Source organism: Phasianus colchicus, chromosome 40 (genome assembly GCF_987193195.1).
Source record: "Phasianus colchicus chromosome 40, bPhaCol1.hap1.1, whole genome shotgun sequence".
NCBI lineage: Eukaryota > Metazoa > Chordata > Aves > Galliformes > Phasianidae > Phasianus > Phasianus colchicus.
The window spans coordinates 501,683-526,089 of NC_143475.1; the positions used below are offsets into that span (position 1 = coordinate 501,683).

Here is a 24,407-nt window from a genome sequence, read left to right on the forward strand (position 1 = left end):
GTGGCCATTCTCCCACTGCTCCCTAGCGCCCCCTAGCGGCAGTCCTCCCACTGCTCCCTAGCGCCCCCTAGCGGCTGTCCTCCCACTGCTCCCTAGCGCCCCCTAGCGGTAGTCCTCCCATTGCTCCCTATCGCCCTCTTGCGGCTGTCCTCCCACTGCTCCCTAGCGCCCCCAAGTGGGCGTCCTCCCACTGCTCCTTAGCGCCCCCTATCGGCAGTCCTCCCACTGCTCCCTATCGCCCCCTTGCGGCAGTCCTCCCATTGCTCCCTAGCGCCCCCTACTGGGCGTCCTCCCATTGCTCCCCAGCGCCCCCTAGCGGCTGTTCTCCCATTGCCCCCCATTGGTTGTCCTCTTTCTGCTCCCTAGCGCCCCCTAGTGGCCATTCTCCCACTGCTCCCCATCGTCCCCTAGCGGCTCTCCTCCCACTGCTCCCTAGCGCCCCCTAGCGGCTGTTCTCCCACTGCTCCTTAGCGCCCCCTAGCGGCAATCCTCCCATTGCCCCCTAGTGCTCGTTCTTCTCTTGCTCCTTAGCGCCCCCTACTCAGTGTCCTCCCAATGCTCCTTAGCGCCCCCCAGTGGCAGTCCTCCCACTGCTCCTTAGCGCCCCCTAGCGGCAGTCCTCTCATTGCCCCCTAGTGCTCGTTCTTCTCTTGCTCCTTAGCGCCCCCTACTCAGTGTCCTCCCAATGCTCCTTAGCGCCCCCTAGCGGCAGTCCTCCCACTGCTCCTTAGCGCCCCCCAGTGGCAGTCCTCCCACTGCTCCTTAGCGCCCCCTTGCGGCTGTCCTCCCATTGCTCTCTAGCGCCCCCTACTCGGTGTCCTCCCAATGCTCCTTAGCGCCCCCTAGCGGCAGTCCTCCCACAACTCCCTAGCGCCCCCTAGAGGCTGCCCCCCCTTCGCCCCCCCCCCCCGCCTCCCCTTAGCGCCCCCTAGCGGCCACCGACACGCATTGCACCGTGTCCCCGCAGGCGCCCTCCCAGTGCTCCCAGTTCCCCCAGTAGCACCGCCGCCATGCCGCACCAGTACCCGGCTCTCACCCCGGAGCAGAAGCAGGAGCTGTCCGACATCGCCAAGCGCATCGTGGCACCGGGCAAAGGAATCCTGGCCGCTGATGAGTCCACCGGTGCGTTACTGGGCCATACTGGGATTGACTGGGAGGGGGTATGGGGGGACTGGGCCATACTGGGATGGACTGGGAGGGCACTGGGAGGAGATACGGGGCGATTGGGCCATACTGGGATGGATTGGGAGGGCACTGGGAGGAGATATGGGGTGAGTGGGCCATACTGGGATGGACTGGGAGGGCACTGGGAGGAGATGTGGGGCGACTGGGCCATACTGGGATAGACTGGGAAAGAGTGGGAGGGATGTGGGGTAGCTATGTTATACTGGGATCGACTGGGAGGAGACATGGGGTGATTGGGCCATACTGGGATGGACTGGGAGGGCAGTGGGAGGAGATATGGGGTAAATATGTTATACTGGGATGGACTGAGAGTAGATACGGGGTGACTGGGCCATACTGGAATGGACTGGGAGGGCACTGGGAGGAGATACGGGGTAACTATGTTATACTGGGATCGACTGGGAGGAGATATGGGGTGACTGGGCCATACTGGAATGGACTGGGAGGAGATACGGGGTGACTGGGCCATACTGGAATGGACTGGGCGGGCACTGGGAGGAGATATGGGGCGACTGGGCCATACTGGGACGGACTGGGAGGGCACTGGGAGGAGATATGGGGTGACTGGGCCATACTGGTATGGGACTGGGAGGGCACTGGGAGGAGATACGGGGCGACTGGGCCATACTGGGATGGACTGGGACGGCACTGGGAGGAGATACGGGGTGACTGGGCCATACTGGTATGGACTGGGATGGACTGGTTGGTGAAATGGGGTGACTGGGCCATACTGGGATGGACTGGTTTGTACTGGGAGCCCAATAGGAGTCACTGTGAAGCATCTGAGAAGGTCGAGGTGGCACCAGGCGGTCCGTGGGAGTTACTGGGAGCTACTGGGTCTTACTGGGAGGCACTGGAACCACTCTGAGACACCAGTATGGGTTATTGGGATGAACTGGGATGGACTGGGATGGACTGGGATGAACTGGGATGGCGATAGGAGTCAGCATGTAGCATCTGGGGAAGTTGAGGTGGCACCAGGAGGTGTGTGGGCCATACTGGGATATACTGGGATGGACTGGGAGCTACTGGGAGGCAGTGGAATCACACTAAGACACCAGTATGGGTTATTGGGGTGAACTGGGATGGACTGGGATGAACTGGGATGGACTGGGGTGGCGATAGGAGTCAGCATAGAACATCTGAGAAGGTTGAGAGGCACCAGGAGGTGTTTGGGTCATACTGGGATGGACTGGGATGGACTGGGAGCTACTGGGAGGCACTGGGACCGCTGTGAGATGCCAGTATGCGTTACTGGGATGAACTGGGATGAACTGGGAGCAACTGGAGCCTACTGGGATGGACTGGGATGGCGATAGGTGTCATTGTGAAGCGCCAGAGAAGGTGCTTTGGTCATACTGGGAGCTACTGGGATGGACTGGGAGCTACTGGGAGGCACTGGAACCGCTGTGAGACGCCAGTATGCGTTACTGGGATGAACTGGGATGAACTGGGAGCAACTGGAGCCTACTGGGATGGTGATAGCTGTCATTGTGAAGCATCTGAGAAGGTCGAGGTGACGCCAGGAGGTGTTTGGGTCATACTGGGAGGTACTGGGATGGACTGGGAGCTACTGGGAGGCACTAGAACCACTCTGAGATGCCAGTAGGCGTTACTGGGATGAACTGGGATGAACTGGGAGCCACTGCAACTTACTGGGATGGACTGGGATGGAGATAGGTGTCATTGTGAAACGTCTGAGAAGGTGTTTGGGTCGTACTGGGAGGTACTGGGATGGACTGGGAGCTACTGGGAGGCACTGGAACCGCTGTGAGACTCCAGTACTCGTTACTGGGCTGAACTGGGATGAACTGGGATGGACTGGGATGAACTGGGGTGGAGATAGGAGTCGTTGTGGAGCATCTGAGAAGGTCGAGGTGACGCCAGGAGGTGTTTGGGTCATACTGGGAGGTACTGGGATGGACTGGGAGCTACTGGACGGCACTGGAACCACTGTGGGACGCCAGTATGCGTTACTGGGATGAACTGGGATGAACTGGGATGAACTGGGATGATAACAGGAGTCATGGAGCACATGAGGAGGTCAAGGTGGCAGCAGGAGCTCCATGGGCGATGCTGGGATCTCACGTTGAGTCCCTTCTCCAAACCAGTGTCCGGGATGGGGTCTAACTGGTCCATACTGGTCCTTACTGGTGTGCAGGCAGCATCGCCAAGCGGCTGAGCTCGGTGGGGGCGGAGAACACGGAGGAGAACCGGCGCTGGTACCGGCAGCTGCTGTTCACGGCCGATAACCGCGTGGATCCGTGCATCGGCGGCGTCATCCTGTTCCACGAGACGCTCTACCAGAAGGCTGACGATGGCCGCCCCTTCCCGCAGGTCATCCGGGCCAAGGGTGGCGTCGTCGGGATCAAGGTGAGGCTTTTTGGGGTGGTTTTGGGGTTTTTTGGGGGGTTTTTTTTGGGGGGGGATGGGTTGTGGGGTTGGGGTTGGTAGGACGGCAGGTCAGTGCGTTGGGTTGGGTCATGGGTTGGGTTGGGTGTTGATAGGTTTGGGTTGGGGACATCTCAGGACATTTTAGGGACATCTTGGGACAATTTGGGGCCATAGAGGTGTGGAAGATATTTTGGGGGCATTTTAGGGCTTTTTGGGGTTTTGGAAGGGTGGGGTGTGGGGTTGGGTTGGTAGGACAGCAGGTCAAGGCGTTGGGTTGGGTTGGGTTTGGGTTGGGTTGGGTGTTGATAGGTTTGGGTTGGGGACGTCTTGAGGGACGTTTTGGGGACATTGAGTTGTTGGGGTTATTTTGGGGTTATTTGGGGCCATTTTGGGGTTTTTGGGGGGATGGGTTGTGGGGTTGGGTTGGTAGAACAGCAGGTCAACCCGTTGGGTTGGGTTGGGTGCTGGAGGTATTGGATTGAGGACATTTGGGGGATGTTTGGGGGGACATTTTGGGGACATTTTGGGGCCATAGAGATGTTGGGAACATTTTGAGGTCGTTTGGGGGCATTTTGGGGGTTTTTGGGGTTTTTTGGAAGGGTGGGGTGTGGGGTTGGGTTGGTAGGACAGCAGGTCAAGGCGTTGGGTTGGGTTGGGTCGTGGGTTGGGTTGGGTGCTGGAGGTATTGGGTTGGGGATGTCTTGAGGGACGTGTTGGGGACATTTTGAGGGACACATTGGGGACATTTTGAGGTCGTTTTGGAGCATTTTGGGTCTTTTTGGGGTTTTTTGGAAGGGTGGGGTTGGGGTTGGGTTGGTAGGACGGCAGGTCAAGGCGTTGGGTTGGGTTGGGTTGTGGGCTGGGTTGGGTGCTGGAGGTATTGAGTTAGGGACATTTTGGGGACATTTTGGGGACGTGGAGGTGTTGGGGACAATTTGGGGTCATTTTGGGGCTTTTTGGGGTTTTTGGGGGGATGGGTTGTGGGGTTGGGTTGGTAGGACAGCAGATCAAGGCGTTGGGTCGGGTCATGGGTTGGGTTGGGTGTTGATAGGTTTGGGTTGGGGACATCTTGAGGGACGTTTTGGTGACATTGAGTTGTTGGGGGTATTTTGGGGTCATTTTGGGGTATTTTGGGGCTTTTTGGGGTTTTTGGAACAGTGGGGTTGGGGTTGGGTTGGTAGGACAGCAGGTCAAGGCGTTGGGTTGGGTTGGGTCGTGGGTTGGGTTGGGTGTTGATAGGTTTGGGTGGGGGACGTCTTGAGGGACGTTTTGGGGACATTGGGGTGTTTGGGGTATTTTGGGGTAATTTAGGGGTATTTTGGGGCTTTTTGGGGTGTTTTGGAAGGGTGGGGTGTGGGGTTGGGTTGGTAGGACGGCAGGTCAAGGCGTTGGGTCGGGTCATGGGTTGGGTTGGGTGTTGGAGGTATGGGGTTGGGGACATCTCAGGACATTTTAGGGACATCTTGGGAGAATTTGGGGCCATAGAGGTGTGGAAGATATTTTGGGGGCATTTTAGGGCTTTTTGGGGTTTTTTGGAAGGGTGGGGTGTGGGGTTGGGTTGGTAGGACAGCAGGTCAAGGCGTTGGGTTGGGTTGGGGTTGGGTTGGGTTGGGTGTTGATAGGTTTGGGTTGGGGACGTCTTGAGGGACGTTTTGGGGACATTGGGGTGTTGGGGACAATTTGGGGTCATTTTGGGGGCATTTTAGGGCTTTTTGGGGTTTTTTGGAAGGGTGAGGTGTGGGGTTGGGTTGGTAGGACAGCAGGTCAAGGCGTTGGGTTGGGTTGGGTCATGGGTTGGGTTGGGTGTTGATAGGTTTGGGTTGGGGACGTCTTGAGGGACGTTTTGGGGACATTGGGGTGTTGGGGACAGTTTGGGGTCATTTTGGGGCATTTTGGGGTTTTTGGGGGGATGGGTTGTGGGGTTGGGTTGGTAGGACAGCAGGTCAAGCCGTTGGGTTGGGTTGGGACGTGGGTTGGGTTGGGTGTTGATAGGTTTGGGTTGGGGACGTCTTGAGGGACGTTTTGGGGACATTGGGGTGTTAGGGACAATTTGGGGTCATTTTGGGGCATTTTGGGGTTTTTGGGGGGATGGGTTGTGGGGTTGGGTTGGTAGAACAGGAGGTCAACCCGTTGGGTTGGGTTGGGTGCTGGAGGTATTGGGTTGAGGACATTTGGGGGATATTTGTGGGGACATTTGGGGGACATTTTGGGGCCATAGAGATGTTGGGAACATTTTGAGGTCATTTGGGGGCATTTTGGGGGTTTTTGGGGTTTTTTGGAAGGATGGGGTGTGGGGTTGGGTTGGTAGGACAGCAGGTCAAGGCGTTGGGTTGGGTTGGGTCGTGGGTTGGGTTGGGTGTTGATAGGTTTGGGTTGGGGACGTCTTGAGGGACATTTTGGGGACATTGGGGTGTTGGGGGTATTTTGGGGTTATTTTGGGCATTTTGGGGTTTTTGGGGGGATGGGTTGTGGGGTTGGGTTGGTAGGACAGCAGGTCAACCCGTTGGGTTGGGTTGGGTGCTGGAGGTGTTGGGTTGAGGACATTTGAGGGATATTTGGGGGGACATTTTGGGGACATTTTGGGGCCACAGAGATGTTGGGAACATTTTGAGGTCGTTTGGGGGCATTTTGGGGGTTTTTGGGGTTTTTTGGAAGGGTGGGGTGTGGGGTTGGGTTGGTAGGACAGCAGGTCAAGGCGTTGGGTTGGGTTGGGACGTGGGTTGGGTTGGGTGTTGATAGGTTTGGGTTGGGGACGTCTTGAGGGACGTTTTGGGGACATTGGGGTGTTGGGGGTATTTTGGGGTCATTTTGGGGCATTTTGGGGTTTTTGGGGGGATGGGTTGTGGGATTGGGTTGGTAGAACAGGAGGTCAACCCGTTGGATTGGGTTGGGTGCTGGAGGTATTGGGTTGAGGACATTTGGGGGATATTTGTGGGGACATTTGGGGGACATTTTGGGGCCATAGAGATGTTGGGAACATTTTGAGGTCATTTGGGGGCATTTTGGGGGTTTTTGGGGTTTTTTGGAAGGGTGGGGTGTGGGGTTGGGTTGGTAGGACAGCAGGTCAAGGCGTTGGGTTGGGTTGGGTCGTGGGTTGGGTTGGGTGCTGGAGGTATTGGGTGGGGGACATCTTGAGGGATGTTTTGGGGACATTGGGGTGTTGGGGACAATTTGGGGTCATTTTGGGGCTTTTTGGGGTTTTTGGGGAGATGGGTTGTGGGGTTGGGTTGGTAGAACAGCAGGTCAAGCCGTTGGGTTGGGTTGGGTGCTGGAGGTGTTGGGTTGAGGACATTTGGGGGATATTTGGGGGGACATTTTGGGGACATTTTGGGGCCATAGAGATGTTGGGAACATTTTGAGGTCATTTGGGTGCATTTTGGGGGTTTTTGGGGTTTTTTGGAAGGGTGGGGTGTGGGGTTGGGTTGGTAGGACAGCAGGTCAAGGCGTTGGGTTGGGTTGGGACGTGGGTTGGGTTGGGTGCTGGAGGTATTGGGTGGGGGACACAATGGGGGATGTTTTGGGGGCATTGAGTTGTTGGGGGTATTTTGGGGTTATTTGGGGCCATTTTGGGGTTTTTGGGGGGATGGGTTGTGGGGTTGGGTTGGTAGAACAGCAGGTCAACCCATTGGGTTCGGTTGGGTGCTGGAGGTATTGGGTTGAGGACATTTGGGGGGACATTCTGGGGACATTTTGGGGCCATAGAGATGTTGGGAACATTTTGAGGTCGTTTGGGGACATTTTGGGGGTTTTTGGAGTTTTTTGGAAGGGTGGGGTGTGGGGTTGGGTTGGTAGGACAGCAGCTCAACCCATTGGGTTGGGTTTGGTTGAGTGATGATAGTCGTGGGTTGGGGACATTTTCGGGACGTCTTGGGACGTTTTGGGGACGTTTGGGACATTTTAGGGGAATTTACGGCCATTTTTTGAGATTTGGGCGCATTTAGGGTCAATTTGGGGACATTGGGGAAGGGGATGGGGGGGTCGATAGGCTGCCAGGTCAACCCGTTGGATTGGGTTGGGTTGGGGGGTGGTGGTCTTGGGTTGGGGGCATCTTGGGGTGTCTTGGGGACATTTGGGGACATTTTGGGACATATTGGGGGATTTGGGAGCATTTTAGGCAGCTGTTGGGTCAAGCCATCGGGTTGGGTTGGGTAACGGTGCTCTTGGGTTGGGGACGTTTTGGGGACATTTTGGGGGGACATTTTGGGGGTATTTTGGGGGGACGTTTTGGGGACATTTTGGGGGGACGTTTTGGGGCTATTTTGGGGACATTTTGGGATGGTAGTGGTGACATTCTTCCTGTCCCCATCCTCCCCAGGTTGACAAAGGCGTTGTGCCCCTGGCTGGCACCAACGGGGAGACCACCACCCAGGGTGAGAGACCCCCCCATGTCACCCCCACCCCCGTCGATGTCCCCAATGCCCCTCATTGCTGTCCCCATCTCCCATTCATGTCCCCAACCCCAAATTCCCCCCCCATCCCCATTGCTGTCTCCATCCCCCACTGATGTCCCCAATAACCCCACTGCTGTCCCCAACCCCAAATTCCACCCCCATCCCACACTGATGTCCCCAATACTCCCCATTGCTGCCCCCATCCTCCTCTGATGTCCCCAGTGCCCCCCCCTGATTTCCCCAACCCCAAATCCCCCCCATCCCCATTCCTGTCCCCATTCCACCCTGATGTCCCCCCCCCAAATTCCCCCCCATCCCCATTCCTGTCCCCATCCCCCCCAATATCCCCAACCCCAAATTCCATCCCCATCCCCCACTGATGCCCCCAGTGCCCCCCCCTGATGTCCCCAACCCCAAATTCCACCCCCATCCCCCATTAATATGCCCCCTCCCCATCCCCCATTGCTGTCCCCATGCTCCTCTGATATCCCTAAGACCCCCATTGCTGTCCCCAACCCCATTGCTGTCCCCATGCCCCTCTGATGTCCCCCCTCTGATTCCACCCCCATCCCCCACTGATGCCCCCAGTGCCCCCCCCGATGTCCCCCCCCCAAATCCCCCCCCATCCCCATTCCTGTCCCCATCCCCCCCCGATGTCCCCAACCCCAAATCCCCCCCATCCCCATTCCTGTCCCCATCCCCCCCTGATGTCCCCCCCCCAAATTCCACCCCCATCCCCATTCCTGTCCCCATCCCCCATTAATATCCCCCTCCCCATCCCCCATTGCTGTCTCCATCCCCCTCTGATGTCCCCAATGCCCCCACTGATGTCCCCACCCCCAAATCCCCCCCCATCCCCCTTGCTGTCCCCATCCCCCTGATGTCCCCACCCCCAAATTCCACCCCCATCCCCCATTGCTGTCCCCATCCCCCCCTGATGTCCCCAACCCCAAATCCCCCCCATCCCCCTCTGATGTCCCCAATGCCCCCATTGATGTCCCCAACCCCAAATCCCCCCCATCCCCATTCCTGTCCCCATCCCCCCCTGATGTCCCCAACCCCAAATTCCACCCCCATCCCCATTGCCGTCCCCATCCTCCTCTGATGTCCCCAATACCCCCAACTGATGTCCCCAACCCCAAATCCCCCCCATCCCCCTCTGATGTCCCCAATGCCCCCATTGATGTCCCCAACCCCAAATCCCCCCCATCCCCATTCCTGTCCCCATCCCCCCCTGATGTCCCCAACCCCAAATTCCCCCCCGCATCCCCATTCCTGTCCTCATCCCCCCCTGATGTCCCCCACCCCAAATCCTCCCCCATCCCCATTCCTGTCCCCATCCCCCCCCGATGTCCCCAACCCCCAAATGCCCCCCCATCCCCCTCTGATGTCCCCAGTGTCCCCGCACTGCTGTCCCCAACCCCAAATTTCACCCCCCTCCCCCATTGCTGTCCCCATCCCCATTCCTGTCCCCATCCCCCCCCGATGTCCCCAACCCCAAATCCCCCCCCATCCCCATTCCTGTCCCCATCCCCCCCAGATGTCCCCAACCCCAAATCCCCCCCCATCCCCATTCCTGTCCCCATCCCCCCCCGATGTCCCCAACCCCAAATCCCCCCCATCCCCCTCTGATGTCCCCAATGCCCCCATTGATGTCCCCAACCCCAAATCCCCCCCATCCCCCATTACTGTCCCCATCCCCCACTGCTGTCCCCATCCCCAAATCCCCCCCAACCCCATTGCTGTCCCCATCCCCCCCTGATGTCCCCAACCCCAAATTCCACCCCCATCCCCCATTGCTGTCCCCATCCCCATTGCTGTCCCCATCCCCCCCTGATGTCCCCAACCCCCAAATCCCCCCCCATCCCCCTCTGATGTCCCCAGTGTCCCCCCACTGCTGTCCCCACCCCCAGATCCCCCCCATCCCCATTCCTGTCCCCATCCCCCACTGCTGTCCCCACCCCCAAATTCCCCCCCATCCCCCATTGCTGTCCCCATCCCCCTCTGATGTCCCCAATGCCCCCATTGATGTCCCCACCCCCAAATTCCACCCCCATCCCCCATTGCTGTCCCCATCCCCATTGCTGTCACCATCCCTTCCTGATGTCCCCACCCCCAAATCCCCCCCCATCCCCCTCTGATGTCCCCAGTGTCCCCCCACCGATGTCCCCAACCCCAAATACCCCCCCCATCCCCCATTGTTGTCCCCATCCCCATTGTTGTCCCCATCCCCCCCTGATGTCCCCACCCCCAAATCCCCCCCCACCCCCCTCTGATGTCCCCAATACTCCCCATTGCTGTCCCCATGCCCCTCTGATGTCCCCCCTCTGATTCCACCCCCATCCCCCACTGATGCCCCCAGTACCCCCCCCCTGATGTCCCCAACCCCAAATTCCCCCCCATCCCCCATTGCTGTCCCCATGCTCCTCTGATATCCCTAAGACCCCCACTGATGTCCCCAACCCCAAATTTCACCCCCATCCTCCTCTGATGTCCGCAGTGTCCCCCCCCGATGTCCCCAACCCCAAATTCCACCCCCATCCCCATTCCTGTCCCCATCCCTTTCTGATGTCCCCAACCCCAAATTCCCCTCCCATCCCCATTGCTGTCCCCATCCCCCCCCGATGTCCCCAACCCCCAAATCCCCCCCCATCCCCCTCTGATGTCCCCAGTGTCCACCCACTGCTGTCCCCAACCCCAAATTCCACCCCCATCCCCATTGCTGTCCCCATCCCCCACTGATGTCCCCAATACCCCCCCCGATGTCCCCAACCCCAAATCCCCCCCCATCCCCCATTACTGTCCCCATCCCCCATTAATATCCCCCTCCCCAATCCCATTGCTGTCCCCATCCCCCCCGATGTCCCCAACCCCCAAATCCCCCCCCATCCCCATTCCTGTCCCCATCCCCCCCAGATGTCCCCAACCCCAAATTCCCCCCCATCCCCATTCCTGTCCCCATCCCCCCCTGATGTCTCCACCCCCAAATTCCACCCCCATCCCCCATTAATATCCCCCTCCCCATCCCCCATTGCTGTCTCCATTCTCCTCTGATGTCCCCAATACCCCACTGATGTCCCCAACCCCAAATTCCACCCCCATCCCCCACTGATGTCCCCAATACTCCCCATTACTGTCCCCATCTCCCACTGATGTTCTCAATACCCCCCACTGATGTCCCCCCCCCCAAATTCCACCCCCATCCCCCATTGCTGTCCCCATGCTCCTCTGATATCCCTAAGACCCCCACTGCTATCCCCACCCCCAAATCCCCCCCATCCCCCATTGCTGTCCCCATCCCCCCCCGATGTCCCCAACCCCCAAATCCCCCCCCATCCCCCTCTGATGTCCCCAATGCCCCCATTGATGTCCCCAACCCCAAATTCCACCCCCATCCCCATTGCTGTCCCCATCCTCCTCTGATGTCCCCAATACCCCCCCCTGATGTCCCCACCCCCAAATTCCCCCCCCATCCCCCACTGATGTCCCCAATACTCCCCATTACTGTCCCCATCCCCCCCCGATGTCCCCACCCCCAAATCCCCCCATCCCCATTCCTGTCCCCATCCCCCCCTGCTGTCCCCAACCCCAAATTCCACCCCCATCCCCCACTGATGTCCCCAATACTCCCCATTGCTGTCCCCACCCCCCCTGATGTCCCCAACCCCCAAATCCCCCCCCATCCCCCTCTGATGTCCCCAATGCCCCCATTGATGTCCCCACCCCCAAATCCCCCCCCATCCCCATTCCTGTCCCCATCCCCCCTGATGTCCCCAACCCCAAATTCCCTCCCATCCCCCATTGCTGTCCCCATCCCCCTCTGATGTCCCCAATGCCCCCATTGATGTCCCCACCCCCAAATTCCACCCCCATCCCCCATTGCTGTCCCCATCCCCATTGCTGTCCCCATCCCCCCCTGATGTCCCCAACCCCAAATCCCCCCCATCCCCATTACTGTCCCCATCCCCCCCCTGATGTCCCCAACCCCCAAATCCCCCCCCATCCCCATTGCTGTCCCCATCCCCCCCGAAGTCCCCAACCCCCAAATCCCCCCCCATCCCCATTCCTGTCCCCATCCCCCTCTGATGTCCCCCCCCCCAAATTCTACCCCCATCCCCCATTCTTGTCCCCATCCCCCCTGATGTCCCCAACCCCAAATCCCCCCCATCCCCATTCCTGTCCCCATCCCCCCTGATGTCCCCACCCCCAAATTCCACCCCCATCCCCCATTGCTGTCCCCATCCCCCATTAATATTCCCCTCCCCAACCCCATTGCTGTCCCCATCCCCCCCGATGTCCCCAACCCCCAAATCCCCCCCCATCCCCCTCTGATGTCCCCAGTGTCCCCCCACCGATGTCCCCAACCCCAATTCCCCCCCCATCCCCATTCCTGTCCCCATCCCCCCTGATGTCCCCAACCCCAAATTCCACCCCCATCCCCCATTAATATCCCCCCCCCATCCCCATTCCTGTCCCCATCCCCCCTGATGTCCCCACCCCAAATCCCCCCCATCCCCATTTCAGTCCCCACCCCAAACCCACCCCTCTCCCTCCCCCCCCCATCCACCCCCCCCCCCTCACATTGCTCACCCCCAAAACCCCCCCCAGCCCCGATGTCAGCTGTGCGTCCGTGTGTCCGCAGGGCTGGACGGACTGATGGAGCGCTGCGCTCAGTACAAGAAGGACGGGGCAGACTTTGCCAAGTGGCGCTGCGTGCTGAAGATTTCCGAGCACACCCCGTCCCGCCTGGCCATCATGGAGAATGCCAACGTCTTGGCACGCTATGCCAGCATCTGCCAGCAGGTCTGGGGTCCTGCTGGGTCACCAAAAGGGGGGGCTGGGGGGGTTGGGTGGCACCTAAGGGGGGTTCGGTGGCACCTAGGGGGGGTTGGCTGGCACCTAAGACGGGTTGGGTGGCACCTAAGGGGGGTTCGGTGGCATCTAGGGGGGATTGGGTGGCACCTAAAGGGGGTTGGGTGACACTTAGAGATGGTTGGGTGGCACCTAAGGGGGGTTGGGTGGCACCTAAGGGGGGTTGGGTGGCACTTAGGGGGGCTTGGGTGGCACCTAAGGGGGGTTGGGTGGCACCTAGGGGGGGTTGGGTGGCATCTAGGGGAGGTTGGGTGGCACCAAGGAGGGGATAGTGGCACCTAGGGGGGGTTGGGTGGCACCTAAGGGGGGTTGGGTGGCACCTGAAGAGGGTTCAGTGGCACCTAAGAGGGTATAGTGGCATCTAGAGGGGGTTGGTTGGCACCTAGGGGGGGTTTGGTGACATTTAGGGATGGTTGGGTGGCACCTAAGGGGGGTTGGCTGGCATCTAGGGGGGGTTGGGTGGCAACTAAGGGGGTTGGTTGGCACCTAAGGGGGGTTGGGTGGCACCTGAAGAGGGTTCAGTGGCACCTAAGAGGGTATAGTGGCATCTAGAGGGGATTGGGTGGCACCTAGGGGGGGTTGGGTGGCATTTAAAGATGGTTGGGTAGCACCTAGGGGGGGTTGGGTGGCACCTAGGGGGGGTTGGGTGGCATTTAAAGATGGTTGGGTGGCATCTAGGGGGGGTTGGGTGGCACCTAGGGGGTGTTGGGTGGCATTTAAAGATGGTTGGGTAGCACCTAGGGGGGGTTGGGTGGCACCTACGGGGGGTTGGGTGGCACCAAGGAGGGGATGGTGGCACCTAAGGGGGGTTGGGTGGCACCTAAGGGGGGTTGGCTGGCATCTAGGGGGGGTTGGGTGGCACCTAAGGTGGGTTGAGTGGCATCTAGGAGGGGTTGGGTGGCACCTAAGGTGGGTTGGGTGGCATCTAGGAGGGGTTGGGTGGCACCTAAGGGGGGTTGGGTGACACTTAGAGATGGTTGGGTGGCACTTAAGGGGGGTTGGGTGGCACCTAAGGGGGGCTGGCTGGCATCTAGGGGGGGCTTGGGTGGCACCTAAGGGGGGTTGGGTGGCACCTAGGGGGGGTTGGGTGACATTTAAAGATGGTTGGGTGGCACCTAAGAGGGTATAGTGGCATCTAGAAGGGGTTGGGTGGCACCTAAGATGGGTTGGGTGGCACCTAAGGGGGGTTGGGTGGCATCTAGGGGGGATTGGGTGGCACCTAAAGGGGGTTGGGTGACACTTAGAGATGGTTGGGTGGCACCTAAGGGGGGTTTGGGTGGCACTTAGGGGGGCTTGGGTGGCACCTAAGGGGGGTTGGGTGGCACCTAGGGGGGGTTGGGTGACATTTAAAGATGGTTGGTTGGCACCTAAGAGGGTATAGTGGCATCTAGAAGGGGTTGGGTGGCACCTAAGATGGGTTGGGTGGCACCTAAGGGGGGTTGGGTGGCACCTAAGGGGGGCAGGCTGGCATCAAGGGGGGCTTGGGTGGCACCTAAGGGGGGTTGGGTGGCACCAAGGAGGGGATAGTGGCACCTAAGGGGGGTTGGGTGGCACCTAAGGGGGGTTGGCTGGCATCTAGGGGGGGTTGGGTGGCAACTAAGGGGGTTGGTTGGCACCTAAGGGGGGTTGGGTGGCACCTGAAGAGGGTTCAGTGGCACCTAAGAGGGTATAGTGGCATCTAGAGGGGATTGGGTGGCACCTAGGGGGGGTTGGGTGGCATTTAAAGATGGTTGGGTAGCACCTAGGGGGGGTTGGGTGGCACCTAGGGGGGGTTGGGTGGCATTTAAAGATGGTTGGGTGGCATCTAGGGGGGGTTGGGTGGCACCTAGGGGGTGTTGGGTGGCATTTAAAGATGGTTGGGTAGCACCTAGGGGGGGTTGGGTGGCACCTACGGGGGGTTGGGTGGCACCAAGGAGGGGATGGTGGCACCTAAGGGGGGTTGGGTGGCACCTAAGGGGGGTTGGCTGGCATCTAGGGGGGGTTGGGTGGCACCTAAGGTGGGTTGAGTGGCATCTAGGAGGGGTTGGGTGGCACCTAAGGTGGGTTGGGTGGCATCTAGGAGGGGTTGGGTGGCACCTAAGGGGGGTTGGGTGACACTTAGAGATGGTTGGGTGGCACTTAAGGGGGGTTGGGTGGCACCTAAGGGGGGCTGGCTGGCATCTAGGGGGGGCTTGGGTGGCACCTAAGGGGGGTTGGGTGGCACCTAGGGGGGGTTGGGTGACATTTAAAGATGGTTGGGTGGCACCTAAGAGGGTATAGTGGCATCTAGAAGGGGTTGGGTGGCACCTAAGATGGGTTGGGTGGCACCTAAGGGGGGTTGGGTGGCATCTAGGGGGGATTGGGTGGCACCTAAAGGGGGTTGGGTGACACTTAGAGATGGTTGGGTGGCACCTAAGGGGGGTTTGGGTGGCACTTAGGGGGGCTTGGGTGGCACCTAAGGGGGGTTGGGTGGCACCTAGGGGGGGTTGGGTGACATTTAAAGATGGTTGGTTGGCACCTAAGAGGGTATAGTGGCATCTAGAAGGGGTTGGGTGGCACCTAAGATGGGTTGGGTGGCACCTAAGGGGGGTTGGGTGGCATCTAGGGGGGATTGGGAGGCACCTAAAGGGGGTTGGGTGACACTTAGAGATGGTTGGGTGGCACCTAAGGGGGGTTGGGTGGCATGTAGGGGGGCTTAGTTGGCACCTAAGGGGGGTTGGGTGGCATCTAGGAGGGGTTGGGTGGCACCTAAGGGGGGTTGGGTGGCACCTGAAGAGGGTTCAGTGGCACCTAAGAGGGTATAGTGGCATCTAGAGGGGATTGGGTGGCACCTAAGGGGGGTTGGGTGGCATCTAAGGGGGGTTGGGTGGCATTTAAAGATGGTTGGGTAGCACCTAGGGGGGGTTGGGTGGCATCTAGGGGGGTTGGGTGGCACTTAAGGGGAGTTGGCTGGCATCTAGGGGGGGTTGGGTGGCAACTAAGGGGGTTGGTTGGCATCTAGGGGGTGTTGGGTGGCACCTAAGGGGGTTGGGTGGCATCTAGTGTAGGTTTGGTGACACTTAGAGATGGTTGGGTGGCACCTAGGGGGGGTTGGGTGGCACCTAGGGGGGGTTGGGTGGCACCTAAGGTGGGTTGGGTGGCACCTAAGGGGGGTTGGGTGGCACCTGAAGAGGGTTCAGTGGCACCTAAGAGGGTATAGTGGCATCTAGAGGGGATTGCGTGGCACCTAGGGGGGGTTGGGTGGCACCAAGGAGGGGATAGTGGCACCTAAGGGGGGTTGGTTGGCACCTAAGGGGGGTTGGGTGGCACCTAGGGGGGGTTGGGTGGCACCAAGGAGGGGATAGTGGCACCTAAGGGGGTATAGTGGCATCTAGGGGGGGTTGGGTGGCACCTAAGGGGGTTGGGTGGCATCTAGTGTAGGTTTGGTGACACTTAGAGATGGTTGGGTGGCACCTAGGGGGGGTTGGGTGGCACCTAGGGGGGGTTGGGTGGCATTTAAAGATGGTTGGGTAGCACCTAGGGGGGGTTGGGTGGTACCTAAGAGGGTATAGTGGCATCTAGAAGGGGTTGGGTGGCACCTAAGGGGGGTTGGGTGACACTTAGAGATGGTTGGGTGGCACTTAAGGGGGGTTGGGTGGCACCTAGGGGGGGTTTGGTGACATTTAGGGATGGTTGGGTGGCATCTAGGGGGGGTTGGGTGGCACCTAGGGGGGGTTGGGTGGCATTTAAAGATGGTTGGGTAGCACCTAGGGAGGGTTGGGTGGCACCTAAGGGGGGTTGGGTGGCACCTAAGAGGGTATAGTGGCATCTAGAAGGGGTTGGGTGGCACCTAAGATGGGTTGGGTGGCACCTAAGGGGGGTTGGGTGGCACCTAAGGGGGGCTTGGGTGGCATCTAGGGGAGGTTGGGTGGCACCAAGGAGGGGATAGTGGTACCTAGGGGGGGTTGGGTGGCACCTAGGGGGGGTTGGGTGGCACCTAAAAGGGTATAGTGGCATCTAGGAGGGGTTGGGTGGCACCTAAGGGGGGTTGGGTGGCACCTAAAAGGGTATAGTGGCATCTAGGAGGGGTTGGGTGGCACCTAAGGGGGGTTGGGTGGCATCTAGGGGGGGTTGGGTGGCACCTAAGGGGGGTTGGGTGGCATCTAGGGGGGGTTGGGTTGCACCTAAGGTGGGTTGGGTGGCATCTAAGGAGGGTTTGGTGGCACCTAAGGGGGGTTGGGTGGCACCAAGGAGGGGATAGTGGCACCTAAGGGGGGTTGGTTGGCACCTAAGGGGGGTTGGGTGGCACCTAGGGGGGGTTGGGTGGCACCAAGGAGGGGATAGTGGCACCTAAGGGGGTATAGTGGCATCTAGGGGGGGTTGGGTGGCACCTAAGGGGGTTGGGTGGCATCTAGTGTAGGTTTGGTGACACTTAGAGATGGTTGGGTGGCACCTAGGGGGGGTTGGGTGGCACCTAGGGGGGGTTGGGTGGCATTTAAAGATGGTTGGGTAGCACCTAGGGGGGGTTGGGTGGTACCTAAGAGGGTATAGTGGCATCTAGAAGGGGTTGGGTGGCACCTAAGGGGGGTTGGGTGACACTTAGAGATGGTTGGGTGGCACTTAAGGGGGGTTGGGTGGCACCTAGGGGGGGTTTGGTGACATTTAGGGATGGTTGGGTGGCATCTAGGGGGGGTTGGGTGGCACCTAGGGGGGGTTGGGTGGCATTTAAAGATGGTTGGGTAGCACCTAGGGAGGGTTGGGTGGCACCTAAGGGGGGTTGGGTGGCACCTAAGAGGGTATAGTGGCATCTAGAAGGGGTTGGGTGGCACCTAAGATGGGTTGGGTGGCACCTAAGGGGGGTTGGGTGGCACCTAAGGGGGGCTTGGGTGGCATCTAGGGGAGGTTGGGTGGCACCAAGGAGGGGATAGTGGTACCTAGGGGGGGTTGGGTGGCACCTAGGGGGGGTTGGGTGGCACCTAAAATGGTTTAGTGGCATCTAGGAGGGGTTGGGTGGCACCTAAGGGGGGTTGGTGGCATCTAGGGGGGGTTGGGTGGCACCTAAGGGGGGTTGGGTGGCATCTAGGGGGGGTTGGGTTGCACCTAAGGTGGGTTGGGTGGCATCTAAGGAGGGTTTGGTGGCACCTAAGGGGGGTTGGGTGGCATCTAAGGGGGGTTGGGTGACACTAAGAGATGGTTGGGTGGCACCTAAGGGGGGTTGGGTGGCATGTAGGGGGGCTTGGTTGGCACCTAAGGGGGGTTGGGTGGCATCTAGGAGGGGTTGGGTGGCACCTAAGGTGGGTTGGGTGGCACCTAGGGGGGGTTGGGTGGCACCAAGGAGGGGATAGTGGCACCTAAGGGGGGTTGGGTGGCACCTAGGGGCGGTTGGGTGACATTTAGGGATGGTTGGGTGGCACCTAGGGGGGGTTGGGTGGCACCTACGGGGGGTTGGGTCGCACCTAGGGGGGGTTGGGTGGCATTTAAAGATGGTTGGGTAGCACCTAGGGGGGGTTGGGTGGCATCTAGGGGGGGTTGGGTGGCACCTAAGGGGGGTTGGGTGGCATCTAGGGGGGTTGGGTGGCACCTAAGGTGGGTTGGGTGGCACCTAGGGGGGGTTGGGTGGCACCTAAGAGGGTATAGTGGCATCTAGGAGGGGTTGGGTGGCATCTAGGGGAGGTTGGGTGGCACCAAGGAGGGGATAGTGGCACCTAGGGGGGGTTGGGTGGCACCTAAGGGGGTTGGGTGGCATCTAGTGTAGGTTTGGTGACATTTAGAGATGGTTGGGTGGCACCTAAGGGGGGTTGGGTGGCACCTAGGGGAGGTTTGGTGACGTTTAGGGATGGTTGGGTGGCAGCTAGGGGAGGTTGGGTGGCACCTGAAGAGGGTTCAGTGGCACCTAATAGGGTATAGTGGCATCTAAGGGTGGTTGGGTGGCACCTAGGGGGGGTTGGGTGGCATCTAGGGGAGGTTTGGTGACATTTAGGGATGGTTGGGTGGCACCAAAGGGGGGTTGGTCACGCCAAAGAGGGTGTAGTGGCACCTAGGGGGGGTTGGGTAGCACCTAAGGGGGGTTGGGTGGCATTTAGAGATGGTTGGGTGGCACCTAGGGGGTTGGGTGGCACCTAAAGGGGATTGGGTGGCCCCAAGGAGGTTATAGTGGCACCTAGGGGGGGTTGGGTGGCACCTAAGGGGGTTGGGTGGCATCTAGTGTAGGTTTGGTGACATTTAGTGATGGCTGGGTGGCACTTAAGGGGGGTTGGGTGGCACCTAAGGGGGTTGGGTGGCACATGAAATGGTATCGTAGCACCTAGGGGGGGTTGGGTGGCACTTAGAGGTGTTTTGGTGGCACCTACGGTGGGTTGGTGCCACCTAAAGGGGGTTTGGTGGCACCTAGGGGTGATTTGGTGGCACTTGGAGGTGGGTTGGGTGGCACTTAAAGGTGATCTGGTGGCACCTGGGGGGGGTTGGTGGCACTTAGAGGTGCTTTGGTGACACTTAGAGGTCGGTTGGTGACACCTGGGGGGGTTGGTGGCACTTAGAGGTGCTTTGGTGACACTTAGAGGTGGGTTGGTGGCCCCAAAGGGGGTTTGGTGGCACCTGGGGGGAGGTTGGTGGCACTTAGAAGTGGTTTGGTGACACTTAGAGGTGGGTTGGTGGCACCTGGGGGGGTTTGGTGGCACTTAGAGGTGATCTGGTGGCACCTGGGGGGAGTTGGTGACATCTAGGCTCGGTTTGGTGATACTTAGAGGTGCTTTGGTGACACCTGGGGGGGGTTTGGTGGCACTTAGAGGTGACCTGGTGGCACCTGGGGGGAGGTTGGTGGCACTTAGAGGTGGTTTGGTGACACTTAGAGGTGTGTTGGTGGCCCCTAGGGGGGGTTTGGTGGCACCTGGGGGGGGGTTGGTGGCACTTAGTGGTGATCTGGTGGCACCTGGGGGGTTTGGTGGCACTTAGAGGTGCTTTGGTGACACTTAGAGGTGGGTTGGTGGCCCCAAAGGGGGTTTGGTGGCACCTGGGGGGGGTTGGTGGCACTTAGAGGTGACCTGGTGGCACCTGGGGGGAGGTTGGTGACACTTAGAGGTGGTTTAGTGACACTTAGAGGTGGGTTGGTGGCACCTGGGGGGGGTTGGTGGCACTTAGAGGTGGTTTGGTGACACTTAGAGGTGGGTTGGTGGCACCTGGGGGGGTTGGTGGCACTTAGAGGTGGTTTGGTGACACTTAGAGGTGGGTTGGTGGCACCTGGGGGGGGTTGGTGGCACTTAGAGGCGCTTTGGTGACACTTAGAGGTGACCTGGTGGCACCTGGGGGGGTTTGGTGGCACTTAGAGGTGATCTGGTGGCACCTGGAGGTGCTTTGGTGTCCCCTGGTGTCCCCTCCCCCTGCCTGATGTCCCCATGTCCCTCCCTCCAGAACGGAATTGTCCCCATCGTGGAACCCGAGATCCTCCCAGATGGTGACCACGACCTCAAGCGCTGCCAGTATGTCACCGAGAAGGTGGGTGACGTCCCCAAATGTCCCCAAATGTCCCCAAAACGTCCCCAAAACGTCCCCAAAACGTCCCCGACATCTCCACACCTTCACCTTGTCCCCAAATGTCCCCAAAGCGTCCCCAACATCTCCGAATTTTCGCTGCGACCCCAAAATGTCCCCGACGTCTTCAGGTCTTCGCCCTGTCCCCAAAATGTCACCAGGGTGACCCCAAATGTCACCACGCGTCCACAAAGGGCCCCGAAATGTCCCCATGTGTCCCCAAAATGTCCCCAAATGACCGCAAAACATCCCCAAACTTCCCTCAACGTCCCCAAAGGTCCCCAAAACGTCCCCAAATGTCCCCAAAATGTCCCCACATGACCCCAAAACGTCCCCAAACTTCCTCCAGTGTCCCCAAAATGTCCCCCAAATGTCCCCACATGACCCTAAAACGTCCCCACATGTCCCCAAATGTCTGCAAATGTCCCGCAAACGTCCCTAAAACGTCCCCAAACTTCCACCAATGTCCCCAGACGTCCGAAAAACGTCCCAAAATGTCCCCAAAATGTCCCCAAACATCCCCAAAACGTCCCCAAAACGTCCCCAAACTTCCTCCAATGTCCCCAAATGACCCCAAAACATCCCTAAAACGTCCCCAAATGACCCCAAAACGTCCCGAAATGACCCCAAAACGTCCCCAAACTTCCTCCAATGTCCCCAAAACGAACCCAAATGACCCCAAAATGTCCCCAAAATGTCCCCAAATGACCCCAAAAAGTCCCCAAACTTCCTCCAACGTCCCCACATGACCCCAAAACGTCCCCAAACTTCCTCCAACGTCCCCAAATGACCCCAAAACGTCCCCCAAACGTCCCCACAAGACCCCAAAACGTCCCCAAACTTCTTCCAATGTCCCCAAAACGTCCCCAAATGACCCCAAAATGTCCCCACGTGTCCACAAAGGGCCCCGAAATGTCCCCATGTGTCCCCAAAATGTCCCCAAATGACCCCAAAACATCCCCAAACTTCCCTCAACATCCCCAAATGACCCCAAAATGTCCCCAAAAGTCCCCAAATGTCTGCAGATGTCCCTTCAACGTCACCAAAGTTCCACCAATGTCCCCAAAATGTCCCCCAAATGTCCCCAAATGACCCCAAAACATCCCTAAAACGTCCCCAAATGACCCCAAAACGTCCCTGCATGACCCCAAAAAGTCCCCAAGCTTCCTCCAATGTCCCCAAATGTCCCCAAAACGTCCCCAAATGTCCCCAAAACGTCCCCGACATCTCCACACCTTCACCTTGTCCCCAAATGTCCCCAAAGCGTCCCCAACATCTCCGAATCTTCGCTGCGACCCCAAAATGTCCCCGACGTCGTCAGGTCTTCGCCCTGTCCCCAAAATGTCACCAGGGTGACCCCAAATGTCACCACGCGTCCACAAAGGGCCCCGAAATGTCCCCATGTGTCCCCAAAATGTCCCCAAATGACCGCAAAACATCCCCAAACTTCCCTCAACGTCCCCAAAGGTCCCCAAAACGTCCCCAAATGTCCCCAAAATGTCCCCACATGACCCCAAAACGTCCCCAAACTTCCTCCAGTGTCCCCAAAATGTCCCCCAAATGTCCCCACATGACCCTAAAACGTCCCCACATGTCCCCAAATGTCTGCAAATGTCCCGCAAACGTCCCTAAAACGTCCCCAAACTTCCACCAATGTCCCCAGACGTCCGAAAAACGTCCCAAAATGTCCCCAAAATGTCCCCAAACATCCCCAAAACGTCCCCAAAACGTCCCCAAACTTCCTCCAATGTCCCCAAATGACCCCAAAACATCCCTAAAACGTCCCCAAATGACCCCAAAACGTCCCGAAATGACCCCAAAACGTCCCCAAACTTCCTCCAATGTCCCCAAAACGAACCCAAATGACCCCAAAATGTCCCCAAAATGTCCCCAAATGACCCCAAAAAGTCCCCAAACTTCCTCCAACGTCCCCACATGACCCCAAAACGTCCCCAAACTTCCTCCAACGTCCCCAAATGACCCCAAAACGTCCCCCAAACGTCCCCACAAGACCCCAAAACGTCCCCAAACTTCTTCCAATGTCCCCAAAACGTCCCCAAATGACCCCAAAATGTCCCCACGTGTCCACAAAGGGCCCCGAAATGTCCCCATGTGTCCCCAAAATGTCCCCAAATGACCCCAAAACATCCCCAAACTTCCCTCAACGTCCCCAAAGGTCCCCAAAACGTCCCCAAATGTCCCCAAAATGTCCCCACATGACCCCAAAACGTCCCCAAACTTCCTCCAGTGTCCCCAAAATGTCCCCCAAATGTCCCCACATGACCCTAAAACGTCCCCACATGTCCCCAAATGTCTGCAAATGTCCCGCAAATGTCCCTAAAACGTCCCCAAACTTCCACCAATGTCCCCAGACGTTCGAAAAACGTCCCCAAATGTCCCCAAAATGTCCCCAAACATCCCCAAAACGTCCCCAAAACGTCCCCAAAACGTCCCCAAACTTCCTCCAACGTCCCCAAATGACCCCAAAACATCCCTAAAACGTCCCCAAATGACCCCAAAACGTCCCTGCATGACCCCAAAAAGTCCCCAAACTTCCTCCAATGTCCCCAAACGTCCCCAAAAGTCCCCAAACTTCCTCCAATGTCCCCAAAACGAACCCAAATGACCCCAAAATGTCCCCAAAATGTCCCCACATGACCCCAAAACGTCCCCAAACTTCCTCCAACGTCCCCAAACGTCCCCAAAACGTCCCCAAACTTCCTCCAACGTCCCCAAATGACCCCAAAACATCCCTAAAACGTCCCCAAATGACCCCAAAAAGTCCCCAAACTTCCTCCAACGTCCCCAAACGTCCCCAAAACGTCCCCAAACTTCCTCCAACGTCCCCAAATGACCCCCAAAACGGCCCCAAAACAGCCCCAAAATGTCCCCCAATGACCCCAAAAAGTCCCCAAAATGTCCCCAAATGACCCCAAAACGGCCCCAAAATGTCCCCATATGACCCCAAAATGTCCCCAAACTTCCTGCAATGTCCCCAAATGACCCCAAAACGGCCCCAAACTTCCTCCAATGTCCCCAAATGACCCCAAAACGTCCTGAAAATGTCCCCAAATGTCCCCAAAACGTCCCCAAACTTCCTCCAACGTCCCCAAGTGACCCCAAAAAGGCTCCAAAACGTCCCCAAAATGTCCCCAAAAGACCCCAAAACATCCCCAAAACGTCCCCACATGACCCCAAAGCATCCCCAAACTTCCTCCAATGTCCCCAAATGACCCCAAAATGTCCCCAAACGTCCCCACATGACCCCAAAACGTCCCCAAACTTCCTCCAACGTCCAAAAATGATCCCAAAATGTCCCCCAAACGTCCCCACATGACCCCAAAACGTCCCCAAACTTCCTCCAATGTCCCCAAAAATCCCCAAAACGTCCCCAAAACGTCCCCAAATGACCCCAAAATGTCCCCAAACTTCCTCCAATGTCCCCAAGTGACCCCAAAACGTCCCCAAAACATCCCCAAAACTTCCTCCAATGTCCCCAAACATCCCCAAAACGTCCCCAAACTTCCTCCAATGTCCCCAAACATCCCCAAAACGTCCCCAAACTTCCTCCAACATCCCCAAACAACCCCCAAAACGGCCCCAAATGACCCCCAAACGGCCCCAAACTCCCTCCACTGTCCCCAAATGACCCCAAAATGTCCCCAAATGACCCCAAAATGTCCCCCAAAAGTCCCCAAACTTCTTCCAACATCCCCAAACATCCCCAAAACGTCCCCAAACTCCCTCCAGTGTCCCCAAATGACCCCAAAACGGCCCCAAACTTCCTCCAACATCCTCAAATGACCCCAAGACGTCCCCCAAACATCCCCACATGACCCCAAAAAGTCCCAAACTTCTTCCAATGTCCCTAAAACGTCCCCAAATGACCCCAAAATGTCCCCCAAACGTCCCCACATGACCCCAAAACGTCCCCAAACCTCCTTCAGTGTCCCCACATGACCCCAAAACGTCCCTAAACTTCCTCCGATGTCCCCACATGACCCCAAAACGTCCCCAAACTTCCTCCAATGTCCCCACATGACCCCAAAACGTCCCCAAAATGTCCCCACGTGACCCCAA

The 24,407-nt window shown here is 58.5% G+C and overlaps 1 protein-coding gene across 1 annotated transcript in view; it reads left to right on the forward strand.

Moving 5' to 3' along the window:
* The window catches only part of ALDOA (aldolase, fructose-bisphosphate A), a 44,206-nt gene that overhangs the window by 9,489 nt on the left and 10,310 nt on the right, over positions 1 to 24,407 (forward strand). The window contains exons 2-6 of the mRNA XM_090130459.1: positions 968 to 1,122; positions 3,347 to 3,558; positions 7,895 to 7,949; positions 12,613 to 12,773; positions 20,208 to 20,291. Of these exons, the coding sequence (XP_089986585.1) occupies positions 1,011 to 1,122; positions 3,347 to 3,558; positions 7,895 to 7,949; positions 12,613 to 12,773; positions 20,208 to 20,291 (624 nt within the window). The 5' untranslated portion in view covers positions 968 to 1,010. The remainder of the gene's footprint in view (positions 1 to 967; positions 1,123 to 3,346; positions 3,559 to 7,894; positions 7,950 to 12,612; positions 12,774 to 20,207; positions 20,292 to 24,407) is intronic.